General features: G+C 47.1%; 1 gene segment (V, D, J or C); it reads left to right on the plus strand.

The window, feature by feature from the left end:
• Positions 1–4,337: 4,337 nt before the first annotated feature.
• On the plus strand, positions 4,338–7,928 carry LOC121044532 (immunoglobulin kappa variable 3-15-like). The segment is given in 4 exon segments: positions 4,338–4,418; positions 6,649–6,737; positions 6,861–6,988; positions 7,534–7,928. Coding segments are annotated over 4 exon segments (693 nt in total).
• The last annotated feature ends 7,931 nt before the right edge of the window (positions 7,929–15,859 follow it).

Genomic DNA, 15,859 nt, shown 5'->3' on the forward strand with positions numbered 1-15,859 from the left:
GGTGTTGATGTTTCTACTGTTATTGTATCACTGCCTGTTTTTCCCTTCGGATCTGTCAATATTTGCTTTTCACGTTTATGTCTCTGATGTCGGGTGTGTATAAATGCGCAATTGTTATCTTACTGTTGAGTTGACCTTTCATCATTACAATTACCTTCTTTTTCCTCTAGAGACAGTTTTGGGTTTTTTGTTTTTTTTTTTTTTTACTTAAGATCTATTTTGTCTGGTGTAAGGATAGACATCCCTATTTTCTTTTAGTTACTCATTGTATAGAGTATCTTTTCCCATCACTTCACTCTCAGTCTGTGTGTGTCTTTATTTATTTATTTTTTTTTTTAATTTTTTTTTTCAACGTTTATTTATTTTTGGGACAGAGAGAGACAGAGCATGAACGGGGGAGGGGCAGAGAGAGAGGGAGACACAGAATCGGAAACAGGCTCCAGGCTCTGAGCCATCAGCCCAGAGCCTGACGAGGGGCTCGAACCCCCGGACCGCGAGATCATGACCTGGCTGAAGTCGGACGCTTAACCGACTGCGCCACCCAGGCGCCCCTCAGTCTGTGTGTGTCTTTAAAGGTAAAGTGAGTCTTTGTAGACAGCATGTCTCTGAATCCACTTTTTTAATTCTATTCAGCTACTCTATACTTTTTGATTCAGAGAATTTAATCTATTTACATTCATAGTAATTACTGATAGGTGAGGACTTATTATTGCCATGCTGTTCATTGTTCTGTCAGTTCTGGAGTTGATTTGTTCCTTTTTTTAAAAAAAAAATTTTAATGTTTATTTTTGAGAGAGAGGGAGCAGGGGAGAGGCAGAGAGAGGGAGACACAGAATCTGAAGTAGGTTCTAGGCTCTGGGCTGTCAGCACGGAGCCTGAGGCGGGGCTCGAACCCACGAACTGTGAGATCATGACCTGAGCTGAAGTTGGACGCTTAACTGACTGAGCCACCCAGGCGCCCCTGATTTGTGTCTTGTATGTCTTCCTTTGTTATTTAAATTTTTATGGTGATTCTCTTTGATTCTTTTTTCTTTATCTTTTGTGTATGTATTATATGTTTTTCTCTTTGTGATAATATCAAGGCTTGTATAACACACTTTCAGTTATAACCATCTCCTTTACATTGATGATAACTACAATCACATATAAAAATGTTCACTTCTACTACCCCCATATTTTGTTCTTTTACTCAGAATTTACTTTTTTTGTAATATTAAGGTTAAACGAATAGAACTTTTTATTTTTTTTTTAAATTTTTTTTTCAATGTTTATTTATTTTTGGGACAGAGACAGAGTATGAACAGGGGAGGGGCAGAGAGAGAGGGAGACACAGAATCGGAAACAGGCTCCAGGCTCTGAGCCATCAGCCCAGAGCCCGACGCGGGGCTCGAACTCACGGACCGCGAGATCGTGACCTGGCTGAAGTCGGACGCTTAACCGACTGCGCCACCCAGGCGCCCCAGAACTTTTTATTTTTTAACATAACTCTTTTTAAGGTTAACCTTTTTAAAGTTTATTTATTTATTTAGAGAGAGAGAGTGTGTGTGCAAGTGTGTGCTTGAGTGGGGGAGGGGTAGAGAGAGAAGGGAAGAGAGTATCCCAAGCAGGCCCTGTGCTGAACTATGAGATCGTGACCTGAGCCGAGATCCAGAGTCGGACGCTTAACTGACGGAGCCACGCAAGCCCCCCAAGGTTAACTTTTATATTCGGGTTAAAAGTGTTTCACATACCACCATCGCAGTGTTGTGTTATGTTTTTGCCTATATATTTACCTTTACCGGTGAGATTTATGTTTTCATGTGAGTCATATTTCTGCTTATTCTGTTTCATTTCACTCCCGGCGGGCTGGGGCTGAGGGCGGGGCTGGGTTGGGGCGGGGGTGGAGGGGCGGGGCGCACAGTGGTGCAGACTCTGGGCAGCTTCATCAGATGGGATCCATGTTGGGGAAGGTTGCGGGGTCCTCAGCTATGAAGACTGGTGGCTCCCACCCCTGGGGAAGGCTGCTAGCATCCTGTTCTCCTTTTCCTCCGGGGGGTGGGGGGGAGTGGAATTCAGAGGGATTCTTCTTGGTGCTGCACTGTGGCGGTCTGGGGGATGGGGTGACATAGGTGAGATGCCTCCCACACTTTGTATGCAGCCATCCTCCCTGTTTGTGCTCCATTAGTTTGCTGCAGTTTCTTAATTGCAGCATGGAACCCTCTCAGGGCTACTTTTGTACAGGAGTAGCCACTAAACCATTGTCCAGGTAGGAGGACAAAGGGTGGGACCGCCTAGTCCACCATCTTGCTAACATCACACTCCACCAAAAAAATGTTCACCGATCCATTTAAGTACAGCATTAGAAAGTCAGCCACGTAGGCTACAAAGAATGGTGTGGAACTTCGCTGACCCCCATTTGTATTCATTTCTTATGGCTATGGTAGCAAGTTATCTAAATGTGGTGGATTAAAATAACAGAAATGTATTCTTAAAAAAATTTTTTTTTAATGCCTATTTATTTTTGAAGGAGACAGAACCTGAACAGGGGAGGAGCAGAGAGAGAAAGAGAGAGAGAGAGAGAGAGAGAGAGAGAGAGACAGAATCTGAAGCAGGCTCCAGGCTCTGAGTTGTCAGCACAGAGCCCGGCGAAGGGCTGAAACTTACGGACTGTGAGATCATGACCTACGCTGAAGTTGGACGCTTAATCTACTGAGCCACCCAGGCACCCCCCAGAAATTTATTCTTTCACAGTTCTGGAGGCCAGAAATCTGGGCCAAGATCAGGGTGTAGCAAGGTCATGCTGAAGACAGAGGCTACAGGGGAGAATCCATGCTTTACCTCTTCCAGGTTCTTCTGGATGCTGGTACTCCAATCCCCACCTCCTTCTTCACTTGGCCTTCTCTGCTGTCTGTGTTCAACCCCCTCTGCCTTTCTCATAAGGACATTGTGATTGCATATAGTTTAATTCAAGATACTCTCCCCATCTCAAGATCCTTAATTTAACCACAAAAACCCTTTTTCATGTCAGGAACATTTATGGATGGCAGGATTAGGATCTGATACCTTTAGGGACCATGACAGCCTGCTGTACTATTGTGGTACCAACTCTCTATGAATATGCACACCTCTCTCTCTCTCTCTCTCTCTCTCTCTCTCTCCCTCCTTCTGTCTCTCTTTCTCTCGCTCAGGTTCATAATGCATTTTTCTAGGTGTATCCAATGCCAACTGTGTCCAGGCTTGGAGGGGTACACAAAGGAAGGTCTTTCTCAGAATTTGTTTAATGACCGGTTTTGTCATCTATTATCTTGCAGAAAAAAGACATGGCCAGAGATAGCCCTTAACCATCTCGGAAGAAGCTGTCTCTATGTATAAAGTCCTGGGCTATTATTCTTTGGATCTCTGGGCTTTTATTCTTTGGATCTCTGATGCTATGTAGGGGCAATGGTCCTCAGCTCTCATGGAGGATGTGGGTGGCCACTCTCAGATACGATCCACTTTTGCTGCCTTTTTTTATCCTTTTCATTTATTGACTGAGTGGCATACCTAACTTTCCCAAAGTGTGGAAATGACTATAATTTGGTGATATTTTTCTTAAGTTCATGGGGCACTTTGAAATGTTTTACAAAGTCTGGGTTAAGAATCATTTTTCTGGGGGCGCCTGGGTGGCTCAGTTGGTTGAGCGTCCTACTTCGGCTCAGGTCATGGTCTCACGGTCCGTGAGTTCCAGCCCCACGTCGGGCTCTGTGCTGATGGCTCAGAGCCTGAAGCCTGTTTCAGATTCTGTGTCTCCCTCTCTCTCTGACCCTCCCCCGTTCATGCTCTGTCTCTCTCTATCTCAAAAATAAATAAACGTTAAAAAATATTTTTTGGGGGGCGCCTGGGTGGCGCAGTCGGTTAAGCGTCCCAATTTCAGCCAGGTCACGATCTCGCGGTTCGTGTGTTCGAGCCCCGCGTCAGGCTCTGGGCTGATGGCTCAGAGCCTGGAGCCTGTTTCCGATTCTGTGTCTCCCTCTCTCTCTGCCCCTCCCCCATTCATGCTCTGTCTCTCTCTGTCCCAAAAATAAATAAATGTTGAAAAAAAAATTTTTTTTTTAAATTTTTTTTAAAGAATCATTTTTCTGGACATGTCTTGGTTCAGGAGATGGGAGAAATCCCTCAATTAGGAACATAATACCCTATTGTTTCTCTGATTTGTGACACAAAAATCACGTTCTTGCCTACCTGCCCCTCACCTGACCTCAGCTACTGCTGAAGACCATTAGTTAGGATGATCCACATTCCTACCAAATTCATACATGTCTCCCCTCTAGGACAGGTAATAGGGATTCATGAAAATGTCTTGCTGTCATATTGCAGTGATGAATCAGGCCAACACTGGCCCAGGGAGGCTCTGTGTGACCCAACCTCTCAAGTGCCCAGCCAAGAACCGAAGGCACCTGGTAAGACATCATCTCTAAGTCAGCTGACACCCTGGGACCACATCACCATGAGAGTGTAGCCTGTGGGCAAGTCCCTGGGGGTTGGAAGAATCCCTTCTACCCAACTATCTCCCTCACCCTTACTCCTGCCCCATGACTGGGGAAGAGTGACATTGGAGAAAGACAGGAGCTTCTGGGCTGTGCCTGCTGGTGGGGACTTCCTTTCACAGAACAGGGCTATTGTTCCTCAGCCCTAGACATACAAATATTGAAATATTTAGTTCTTACCTTCAAGGAAGTCATTGCCTATTAGGGAAGGTGGACCCCTAGACACATAAATAATTACATACTCATGAATACATACGTATTACAGCTTAACTGAGATGTGCTGTGGTTATAGCAAAGATAAAATGAGGGTATGGAGGGAAGAGGGGCACTGGCTAGGGGAGCTGGGAAAGCTGCACAGAGAGGAGAGATTTCAAAGAGGAAAAGGGATTTTTAGGGGGATGAGGTGGGGGAGAGTATTACCTTCTCCAGGTAGAGGGTGAGGCAGCGCTCACTGTTGATGGTTCCTTCTTCATTCCCTAGGGCAGCACAGGACACTTCTCTCCTTGCCCCCAGGGCCAGGGGTGAGGGAAGCCCTACCTTTCTCCCCCAAGAACTGTGGTGCTCTGCAAAGGTCACTCTGAGCTCCTTTCTATATGCCTAGTATTTTAGACTTTGCCCAACTATGGGATGTTGAGGAGTTTCTAAATTTAGATGGCTACGAATCAGTTTCCAGCTGACAGGACATCTCCCATGGAGAAGAGGATGATTATTGAAGAGCTTTCATCAGGCCAGGGACACTTGGTGCAAATCCAGCCCTCACCCTCCACCCCTTTTCCCCCAGAGGCTGTCCCACTTGCTGGCAGGACTGAATCTCTTAGAGCAGTGAGCTCGCTTCTATCACACACAATACAGCACCCACACCCTGGTCCCACCAGCCCAGATCAGCAGCGGTGGTCTGGAGCTGCTTTCCTGCTACCCGCTAGCAGATCTGTAGCAGAGGAAGCTGCACAATCTCTCTGTCTGCAGCTTGATGCTGTCTCTCTCCACTCTGTGGCTGTGGCACCTACACGGGACTGCCATCTAGAAATCAGGGAGGCATCCGGTGACCATACATTGCCTCACTTTCATCTCTGATCACATCAGCCTCCTTGTTTGCATCTCAACCCTTCTTGACATGTGGATTCTTCCTTGGTCATGAAAGATTCTCTTGTAGAGCCAATAAAAAACTTTACTTCCAGTGAAGAGACAATAATCTATGCCTAAAGGCCTCCTTAAATTCCTGGGGGAATCGAAATGCCAGTAGTGGGGTTGTTCAGCCCTCTTGGTTTCCCAGAACTCAGTTTCTCTGAACACTGGTAGGTTCTAAAAGCAAAACACTCAGGGTGACCACAGGTCTGCGTCCTGCCCCTGGGGACCTGCTACTACCTCATCTCCCTGTGTTCTGTTGACCCATTACAGTAGTTGACAGGGTCTCCCTTAGAGACACTGATGACAAACAGACAACCAGATAGACAGACAGAGAAAAAGAAGGGAACCAGATTGAACCACACAGGCGTGCTCCATGGAGGTAGCTAGAAGGACACTGAAAAGAGCTTCCCGACATCCCAGAAGGTACTCCCAAAACTTCCTTCCCTTTGTCCTCTCTGGGTCTTATCCATGGGAACTTGGAGTTACTACCTTGCCTTGGAAGGCTACAGAAGAGTGCAGAAGATCTGTCCTGAGACCCTGGGGCTTCTCCAGCTTCCAACACACAAGACAGAAGGCCAAGGCCACAGCTGTGGTCTCCAGGGGGCAGGAGACACCATCCCTTCTCCTGAGACATGGGCCGGACACAGTGCTACGTTGTGTGTAGCAATGTGTATCCAGACTCTCTCTGTGAGCAGCTGGCTTCTTATATTCATTATTTTCTTCCACCCCAGCTTAACTTCGATTTTAATTACCAGCCTTTGTTGGTAGTGGTGGAATACATTCTCTGTGATAAAGCACTTTGGCATCACTATTTTGTGTTATCTGCCTGGTCTTGGCCTCAGTCAATGGTTAACTTGGCATCTAGTTAGAGCAGAAAACAGAGCAAGACCCCATCTCTGTAACAAGAGATCCTCGAGCGATCACTCTGCAGGCATTTGACCATCTCCAGGGTGACCTCCATCTCAGCCTCTGGAGAGGAGCTCTGTGAATGGGCCATTCTCACTGGTCCCACTAGAAGATAGCCTTAGCTGTCTTCTTCCCACTAGAAGATAGCCTTAGCTTCTGTGGGATCAGTGACACCTCCATCACCTCCTCCAGCAGCAGGTGGGGTGAGCCTGCCCGCCTTGAGAGGCACTAGAGAAGAGCTCTGTTAGGCCATCAGACATGCAAATCAACTCCAAGGAGACCTGTGCTTATTTAACCCTGGGACATGGGCCCCTGTTCCAGAGCAGCCCTGACCATTATCTACCTGTCCAGCCCTCTTGCCTTTTGGTCCAGAAACAGCAGATTCAGGGGACACTCCAAGATGAGCTTCCAGACCCAGCTCTTCTGTCTCCTGGTGATGGGCTTTCAGGGTAAGCATGTTTCCCACTGCTCATCGTGAGCTGGACCTTTAGCCTTTGGCACAGAGACCATGTGCTCAAAAGGGGGTTGGGGCAATTATAGTGGGATATGTAGCATTGTTTTTATTTAACTCTTAGTAGGAAATCCAGGCATAGAGCCCCAGGCTGACAATGAGGCAGAGGCACAAACAGCTTTGAAGCTGTCCTTGGACCCCGGAAAACCAGGGAGCACCCTGTCCATGTTCCTACCCCAGGTCCACCAGCCTTTGGAGGCTCACCAGGGATCCATTTAGGCTACAAAGGAGAGACTCATCCATCAGTCTCTCAGGGTGAGGCTCTGCCCTGTTGGTCACCTTTCATAACTTGTCCTGGGTTCCAGGACACATGGACAACAACGTGAATTCTTGGACACAGGCAAAGGTGGGAAGGCCCAGGGGCACTTGATTTCCGGTTTGTGCCACGTTTAAGCATGACGTGGCTCTTCTGAGCATCCACGTTTCCTCGAAGGCTTTGAGCGAAATAATACACTGCGGTGCCCGGGTGGGGTGTCGTTGCAGGCAGCGGAGGGTGGCATGTCCTGACTCAGGCCCCAGAGACCCTGGCAGCATCTCGGGACAGCTTCGTCTCCATCACCTGTAGAAGCAGCACGGAGGTAGGTACCTCCATGGCGTGGTACCAACAGAAACCCAATGAGGCTCCCAGGCTGCTCATCTTTGGGGCGTCTGCCCGGGCCGCCGGAACCCCGTCCAGGTTCCGGGGAAGTGGCTCTGGCTCGGACTTCTCCCTCACCATCCACGGAGTGGAGGCTGAGGACATCGGGATATATTACTGTCAGCAGCACTTCAGCTGGCCTCCCACGGTGACACGTCCCCACACCCAAATCCCCTGTCTGGGTCGTGGATGCCGGTTCTCAAAGCAAGACACCTGCTTCCTGCAGGAGGCCACGGCGTGAGAGGTGTGACGTGCCTGTATTTGAGATTCCACACCCTGAGAGTCTCTGTCTCCTGACCTGGTGACTCTGGGGTGGGTTGAAGAGTTACTGCCTCCCACTGAAGCCAGATCTTCTTTTTAAAAAATTTTTGTTAACGTTTATTTGTTTTTGGGACAGAGAGAGACACAGCATGAACGGGGGAGGGGCAGAGAGAGAGGGAGACACAGAATCGGAAGCAGGCTCCAGGCTCTGAGCCATCAGCCCAGAGCCCGACGCGGGGCTCGAACTCACAGACCGCGAGATCGTGACCTGAGTTGAAGTCGGATGCTTAACCGACTGAGCCACCCAGGTGCCCCTGAAGCCAGATCTTCTTAGAGGGAAACGTGGAAGGGGACAGAGCCAAGCAGTGATCTGGCGCAAAGCTTTCGATGGATTTGCTTATTACTGTTCTGTTATCGATTTCAGAACAGAGCACCCCAAAGCTTAACGGCTTAAAAGAACGGCAATTCAGTATCTCTCGTGATTCTGTGGGTTGGCTGGGTGGTTTCTCTGCTGACTTCCCGGGGCTCACTCAGGCAGCGGCAGGCAGCTGGCAGGTCAGCTGGGCGGAAAGATCCAAACTGCTCTCCCCTCATATCTGCCAGCTGGTGCTGTTGTCAGGTGGGGAGCCTCAGGTCTCCTTTTAGTCACACACAAGGGGAGGTGTGGTTAGAGACCTGCAGCTCCCCCGTGCAGGCTCTAAAGGGTTGAACAGACTACAGAAATTTATAAAGTAATAATAATGCTATTTTTTTTATTGTCACCATCCACTAGCAACTGTGACACCTCGGACATCCTGCATCTCTGTTATGCCACTGGATGCACAGGACAACCCCCCACAGTAAAGAAGTTCAGGGTCTGCAAGGTTAACAGTGCCCACGTTGAGAAACCTTGTTTCACGGGTTACTATTTGCATTGACAGCTATCCTAAGATACTTTTAGTTAATATTCTCCCATTTGACATACGCGAGCCTTACAAGCCTGTACTGTCATTACCCCCAGGCCAATCTTCGTGCTAATTTTGTCATGCATTTTACTTTTACATAGGTTTTGAAACTCACAGTATATTCCTCTTTGTGTTGCTTTCAATAGGCAATTGTCTTTAAGGAAACTGCAAAGCAAAAGACAGGTCTTTGATATTTACCCATCATGTCTTTTGTGTTTCTATCTGGTGAAATTTATCTTTTGCCAGAACTTTCCTTCGCATTTCTGTGATGCAGGTCCGATGGTGACACGTTGTCCGTTTCGTTTTCATCTTTAAGTGGCTTTATTTTGGGGCGCCTGGGTGGCGCAGTCGGTTAAGCGTCCGACTTCAGCCAGGTCACGATCTCGCGGTCCGGGAGTTCGAGCCCCGCGTCAGGCTCTGGGCTGATGGCTCAGAGCCTGGAGCCTGTTTCCGATTCTGTGTCTCCCTCTCTCTCTGCGCCTCCCCCGTTCATGCTCTGTCTCTCTCTGTCCCAAAAATAAATAAACGTTGAAAAAAAAATTTAAATGGCTTTATTTTACTTTTATTTTTAAGGTATATTTACTAGAAGTAGCATTCTTAATTAACGTATTTTTCCTTCAGTGCTTGAAGATGCTGTCCCACGGTCAGCTACGCGTCTTTTCCTGGTAAGAAGTGTGCGGTCCTTTTTCTTGCTCTCCAATACTTTTTTTGTTTTTCCTGCCTGGATTCTTTCAAGGTTTTCTCCTTATGACCAGTTTTCAGCAGTTCGACGAGGATGTGCCTAAGTGCGATTTTCTTTGTGTTCATCCTGTTTGCGGGTTGTTGAGCTTCTTGGATCTGTGGGGTGACCTTTTTCATCTGCTTTGGAAAATGTTCAGTCATCATTCAGCTCATAATTCATTTTTTAAAAGTTTTTTTTACATGTTTAGTTTTGAGAGAGAGAGAGAGAGAGAGAGAGACAGAGCAGGAGCGGGAGAAGAGCAGAGAGAGAGGGAGACACAGAATACAAAGCAGGCTCCGGGCTCCGAGCTGTCAGCACAGAGCCGATGCAGGGCTGGAACCCATGAACCGCAAGTTCATGACCTGAGCTTAAGTCGGATACCCAACCGACTGAGCCACCCAGGTGCCCTTCAGACCGTTGGGGGTTGGCTGGCTGTAGGCTGCTCGAGGATAGCTTCATCTCTGGCAGCTGGACTCTTTTCTACATGGTCTCTAATCTTCTAGCAGCCCAATGAGGATCTGTTCACAGGGAAGTTGCAGGGGCCAAGAAACGGAGGAGGACTTTATGCAAGACCTCTTGAGGCCTGAGCAAGTCACAGGCTAGCCCAGAATCAAGGGCTGAGCATCTAGCCTCTGTCTCCTGACGGACAGAGCTGCACAGGGCTGTGGCCACAGGAAGGGAAATCACTGGGTGGAAGGATCCTGGAGGGGCCAGAGCAGACAGCACAGCACCCACACTGCAGCGGGAGGGGCCAGATTCACTCCGCTGGGAATGTGGTGGTTTCAATCTGGGGAACACTGGAGACACTTGGGTCATGTTGACTCTCCGGGGCTGGAGAGAACACCACGCTGACCAAGTTTCCAGCCTCTGCGTGCCTGACTCCAGGAGACAAACTCGCCATCAGCTGCAGACCAGTGACTTTGGCTTAACAAACCACAAAAACGAGGAGAGGCTCCTAAGTTTTTCGTTTACAAAGTGATTGATCAATGTTCTGGAACCCTCGGCTACTTCTGTAAAATTTGTGGATTCTGTGGGTAAACAGCAACTCAGAAGCCTTTGTGATACTGGAGAAGATTTTGTCAAACGTATAACTTGCTTTCACAAGTTTGCATCTGTGAACATAAACCTAATGCACTCAAGCTTGTCACCCAGGGAGGCCTTGTGGTTCTAGCTATTTCCTCTTAGGCAAGGGGACTGCTTTGTTTGTCAAGAGCTGCTGAGCAGAAAAGTTGGCTGAGCTCATAGTAGAGGTGATTCACTCTCTCCTTGATAAAATAATAATATACACCCTTAAGAGTAATTACTGTGTAAGACAGTGGACGTGTAGGCTCCTTCCTTCCTTATTTCCTTCCCTCTTTTGTGTGTGTGTTTTTTTTTCCCTTTGTACATCTATTCTGACGACATTATTTTGGATGTTTAGAGCCTCTCAGAACAACTTGAATTGTGATATTTAATAATTTATGTATCCAATTTTGTGCACAATTTTGCTAAGTTTGTAATTAGAAATTGTACCTTAGATGCATCAATTAATTTTTATGTGAATTTTTGAACCAGTTCATTCCTATTAAACTAAAAGCATGTGTTACGTTTATTAACCATACAGACTATATTTTTTAATTAGGAATGTTATACGTTATAAATTTGCACAAGGATTTCCAAGTAATAGCAGATAAGCATGGGAGTCAAGGACTCCTTTTTCTCCTGTAGGACTAGAATAAGAAAGGGGCGCCTGGGTGGCTCAGTCGGTTAAGCGTCCAGCTTCAGCTCAGGTCATGATCTCACAGTCGGTGAGTTCAAGCCCCGCGTCGGGCTCTGTGCTGACAGTGCAGAGCCTGGAGCCTGCTTTGGATTCTGTGTCTCCCTCTCTCTCTGCCCCTCCCCTGCTCATGCCCTGCCTCTCTCTGTCTCAAAAATAAATAAAAACATTTAAAAAATTAAAAAAAAAAAAAAAGAATAAGAAAAAACCACTTTGTGCCTTGAATGCCTGCCATCATTAGGAGGAAAGTGACAGGATGAAGGAAGCAATTAAAGGGCATCATAAGACTTTAAATAAGAGAACTTATTTCAAAGATACAAAATCTGTACTAATGATATGAACAGCAAAAAAGAGATGGCGTTGGGATTTTCCCGGGAAAACAAATGCACACATAGGATTTCCAAGTAGGTTGGTTTTAGTCCCGGGTGTTGTAGGGTTACTCACTGGGGAGTCTGAGGAGCAAAGGTCAAGGAAGCCGCTTCCAGAGTTCCTTGAATCAAGCGATTCCGGAATCACGGAAAATCTGCTACGAATAATTTCAGCAGCAGCTCAAAGAAGACGAGTCCCGAGAGATCTCAGAAGCCATGATAAACCTCAAGAGTTACAGGAAGCTCATCTGTGGGCTGCACACACTTTGGCCCACAACACCGGTAGGAGGGTAAGGGTTTCCTGCGCTATTCCAATTTTTAGATCTTATACAAGCACCTTTTATCAACCAAACAAAATCTGGGGCCAAGGAGGAAGGGATTCTGGAAAGTGGTGTCCATGAGAATGTAGAAGGGCAAAGCAGTGATGCTAAGCAGACATATAAGCAGTCTGGTCCACTTCTTTGTACTCCAACATCCGAAACACTTGTCTGCCCATGTTTCTGTTTCCAATTAAAGTCCAATGGCGTTGTGCATCTACCTAATATGATGCAGCGATCCCAGGCAAACTCCAGACATGTTCTCCTTCTTCCCCAGAAGGGGATGCTTATTTGTTTTCCAGTTTAGCCACAATCACTTTTACCTTAAGTCATTTGAAGAATGAATTGACCACAAATACACCTTCTTTAAAAAGTAAGGAAAGAGAAGGCGATAGAGCCATCAAGTGCCTAGCTAGTACTGATCAGTACTGATCTCTTCCTTTGTCTTGCTGGGCAATTACCTGGAGCCAAAAACCCATTTAATTCTTGGTAAGGGGAATTCCACGTAGCTGAGCCCGTGCATCACCTCCATCCTTGCCCCCATGGCCACTTAATGCCCGAGCTCAACGAATAAACGCTGGGGTGTCTGCATAACAGGCTAACCGACCCCCGCCGACTTGGTCATCTCGTCCGCCTGATAACTGAGAGCTCCCCGTGCAGGGCATGTGTTGTCACGAGCACTTGCGTAGGACACAAATACTCTTACAGCAAGTGCCTGGTCCAGAGATCCATTCATAAAACTCTACTTTGGAGCTTCTCGTCACCAACCTCCCAGGCTTGTTTTATCCAATCTTCTGACCATGTGGCCACACTTTTAATCACTGCCTCTGAGTGAGCGAAGACTCTGCTTCAGTTCACCTCTACGAGAGGTAAAGCGGACTGGAGAAGCCAACTCTGAGTTCTGCCCACTAGATGAAGCTCTTCCTGCATGCTCTCCCTCAACTGTTCTTAAAGTAGTCTGCAAGGCTACAAAACTCTACGTTTGATCTGAATTTAGGCACATCTTGCGTAAAACCGGACTGCATAAAAATTCAGTGTATAGTGGGCCTGAATTATTATTATTTTCTAGGGTCACCTGTCTAAAGAGAATCCACGTAAGGATTAGAATGAAAGAAGGGGAGCAATTCCGCAAGTGTAGGTCCCATGGGAGCTTGAATAACTCACCAGCCCTGGGCACTGCCTCAAGGCCTACCTAGCCTGCATATCCCACTTCTACCTGATGACAGGATACTGCGTGCATACATTACGGCTTGTTGGTAGGTTACCACTCAATTCATAAGGACAGCTCAGGTCACATGGCTACTGCAGGATCTGTATACAACGCGTCGTCTCTACCAGGGTTTAACAGCAAGCCAGGAGCCTATCTCAAAAAGGGAATTGTTATCTGTGAAGAGATCAGAGCACTATTCTAATACCCTAGAGGTCCATACTGTGCTTCTCCTGTTGGGGCTCTCTGAAGCCTCCAAATGCTCTCTCCCGGTCTGCCACAGGCACTTTAAGCGTCACTGCGCTGCTGGGTCATAAAGTCCTCTGCCCGAAGCCCTCACCTGCAGAGTGCCCTTCTCTTCTGTTTTATTTTTTAAGTCTATTTTTTTTTTTTTTAAGTAATCTCTACACCCAACACGGGGCTCAAACCCACGACCCCGAGATCAAGTCACATGCTCTTCCAACTGAGCCAGTCAGGCACCTCCGAAAATGTGCTTTCATCTTGGAGGCAATTTTTTTGACATTCCCCAGACCACTCAACTTCTAGAAACTTCTCCCCAACCAGGACCGTGGAGGAAGTTCGGTGGATTTGCCTTGCACTTCTGTATTCAACCACCAAATACGTGGTTTCAAGCTAATTCTGGATTTTTCATTGTGCCAGCCCTGATAATGATTTCTTAAAATTGAAAAAAAAGATTTGCCAATACTTCTTCAAAATGGTTCTTATACTTCCTTCCTCACCTCTTCTCAAGACTCGAATTATTCATGTAACAGACTGCTTGAAGGTGTCGCACAGTTCGCCGATGCTCTCTCTGTTCATGTTTTTTTCAAGTATTTTTTTTTTCATAATAGTACATCTTAGACAATTTCTAGTGCTAAGGTCGCTAATCTTTTTTGCTGAAATATCAAATCTTGTGGCTTGCATCTGTCTGACAGACTTGGGTCTCGCTTTTAAGCTTTGTTCGGCGGGACCAGAATAGCATTTTGTCCGGGGGTAATTTGCCCCACTACCAAGACAGTACTTCCTGAGTACTCAGCCGGATGCCCTGTGATCGTGAGGTTTCCTACTCTTACTGGTGCGCACAATAACTCTTTCTGGCCCTGTGTGAGCTCTGACAAATTTTCCCTGTAATATCTTTTTATGTTTATTTATTTATTGTCGACAGAGAGAGAGAGTGAGAGAGAAAATACAATTGGTGGAGGGTTGAGAGGGAGGGGAGAGAGAATCCCAAGCAGTCTCCACACTGTCAGCACAGAGCCTGACGCGGGGCTCGAAGCCACGAACAGTGACCCCATGACCTGAGCTGAAATCAAGAGTCAGACGCTTAACCTACCCAGCCGCCCAGGCTCCACCCACCGCCCCGTAACACTTTCAGGCAGTTTTTCCTCCAGACTCAGCAGGTTCTTGACATGCACGTGTTGATCAATACACTCTTGAATATTGTGCGGAACAATCTGTAGACATCCTAGGTTCTCTCTCTATGCTGATAATTTATCACTCCAAGGAAATCAGGGAATCAGAGCAAAGAGGAGGACTCTCTGTCCTAAAAAAAATATGTAAGCACCAAACGTAAAGACCTTGTAGAATTTCTTTGGATTTCTGGGCTTTTGTCCCACTCAACAGACCAAGTCTTAGATGGAGAGGTAACAGCAAAAGCGGGTCACAGAACCCGAAGACAGCAAAGCAAATACTCTCGTCACAGGATAGTAGACTGATTCTGTCCCCTGGCCCTCGGGGATAGACACGTTGTCTGCAGACAAACTTGTGCTGCCCTGGTCTGGCCTGGGACTCCTGGGGGACGCCGCACCGGGGTGCTGCAATTGTAAAAAGCCAGTCCTGCAGCTAAGCCCAGCCCTGACAGAGCAAAGAGGATTACAACAATATTTATCTCGTGATAATTTCTCAGAATCCTATTAATTCTTAATTTCTAGAATAAATACACTTACGTACGCAACAACTTCTGGCTGCCCCACCTGGTAGTAGAAGTTTTTTTCACACTTAGGCAGCTTTTCACTTGTGCTGCCTGGTGGGACAGAGCACTCAGAATGGATGAGGACACACGGCTTAGCTGGAGATGACACGTTAGCAACGGCAGATGCTCAATAGCTGGGCACTTACACACCATGACACCCACACTTCTTTATTCCTCTTCTCCCACATCGCATGGCTGGACGGTAGTTTCTTGTGCCAAGAATATCAGGACGTTAGAGCAAAGAAGAATCTCCGTGGCCTGAATAACATCCGCAGGCACCAAATAAAAGGGGCCTGTACAAGTTCTTAGAGTGTCTGGGATTGTGTAATGTCTGACAGATGCAGTCTTAGGGAGACAGTAAGAAAAATGTGTTACGAGTCTTAAAGAGACACAGAGGACTCTACAGTCACAGGACAGCCGACGGATTCCGCCCTTTGGCCCTCCAGGGAGAAACACCTGCTCTGGAGGCAAATTTATGCTGCTCTGGTAGAACCTGGACACTGGGGGTTTTATTGCACCTGTACCATTTTTGAGATAACCCAGCCCTGTGGCTGTGCCCAGTTATGCTCTATCCCCCGCTCATTTGCATGTTCCTAGGGCACAGCCCACTTCCCTGAACGCTGATT

This window comes from Herpailurus yagouaroundi, unplaced genomic scaffold (assembly GCF_014898765.1).
Source record: "Herpailurus yagouaroundi ecotype Mexico unplaced genomic scaffold, PumYag 188, whole genome shotgun sequence".
In the NCBI taxonomy this organism is placed as follows: domain Eukaryota; kingdom Metazoa; phylum Chordata; class Mammalia; order Carnivora; family Felidae; genus Herpailurus; species Herpailurus yagouaroundi.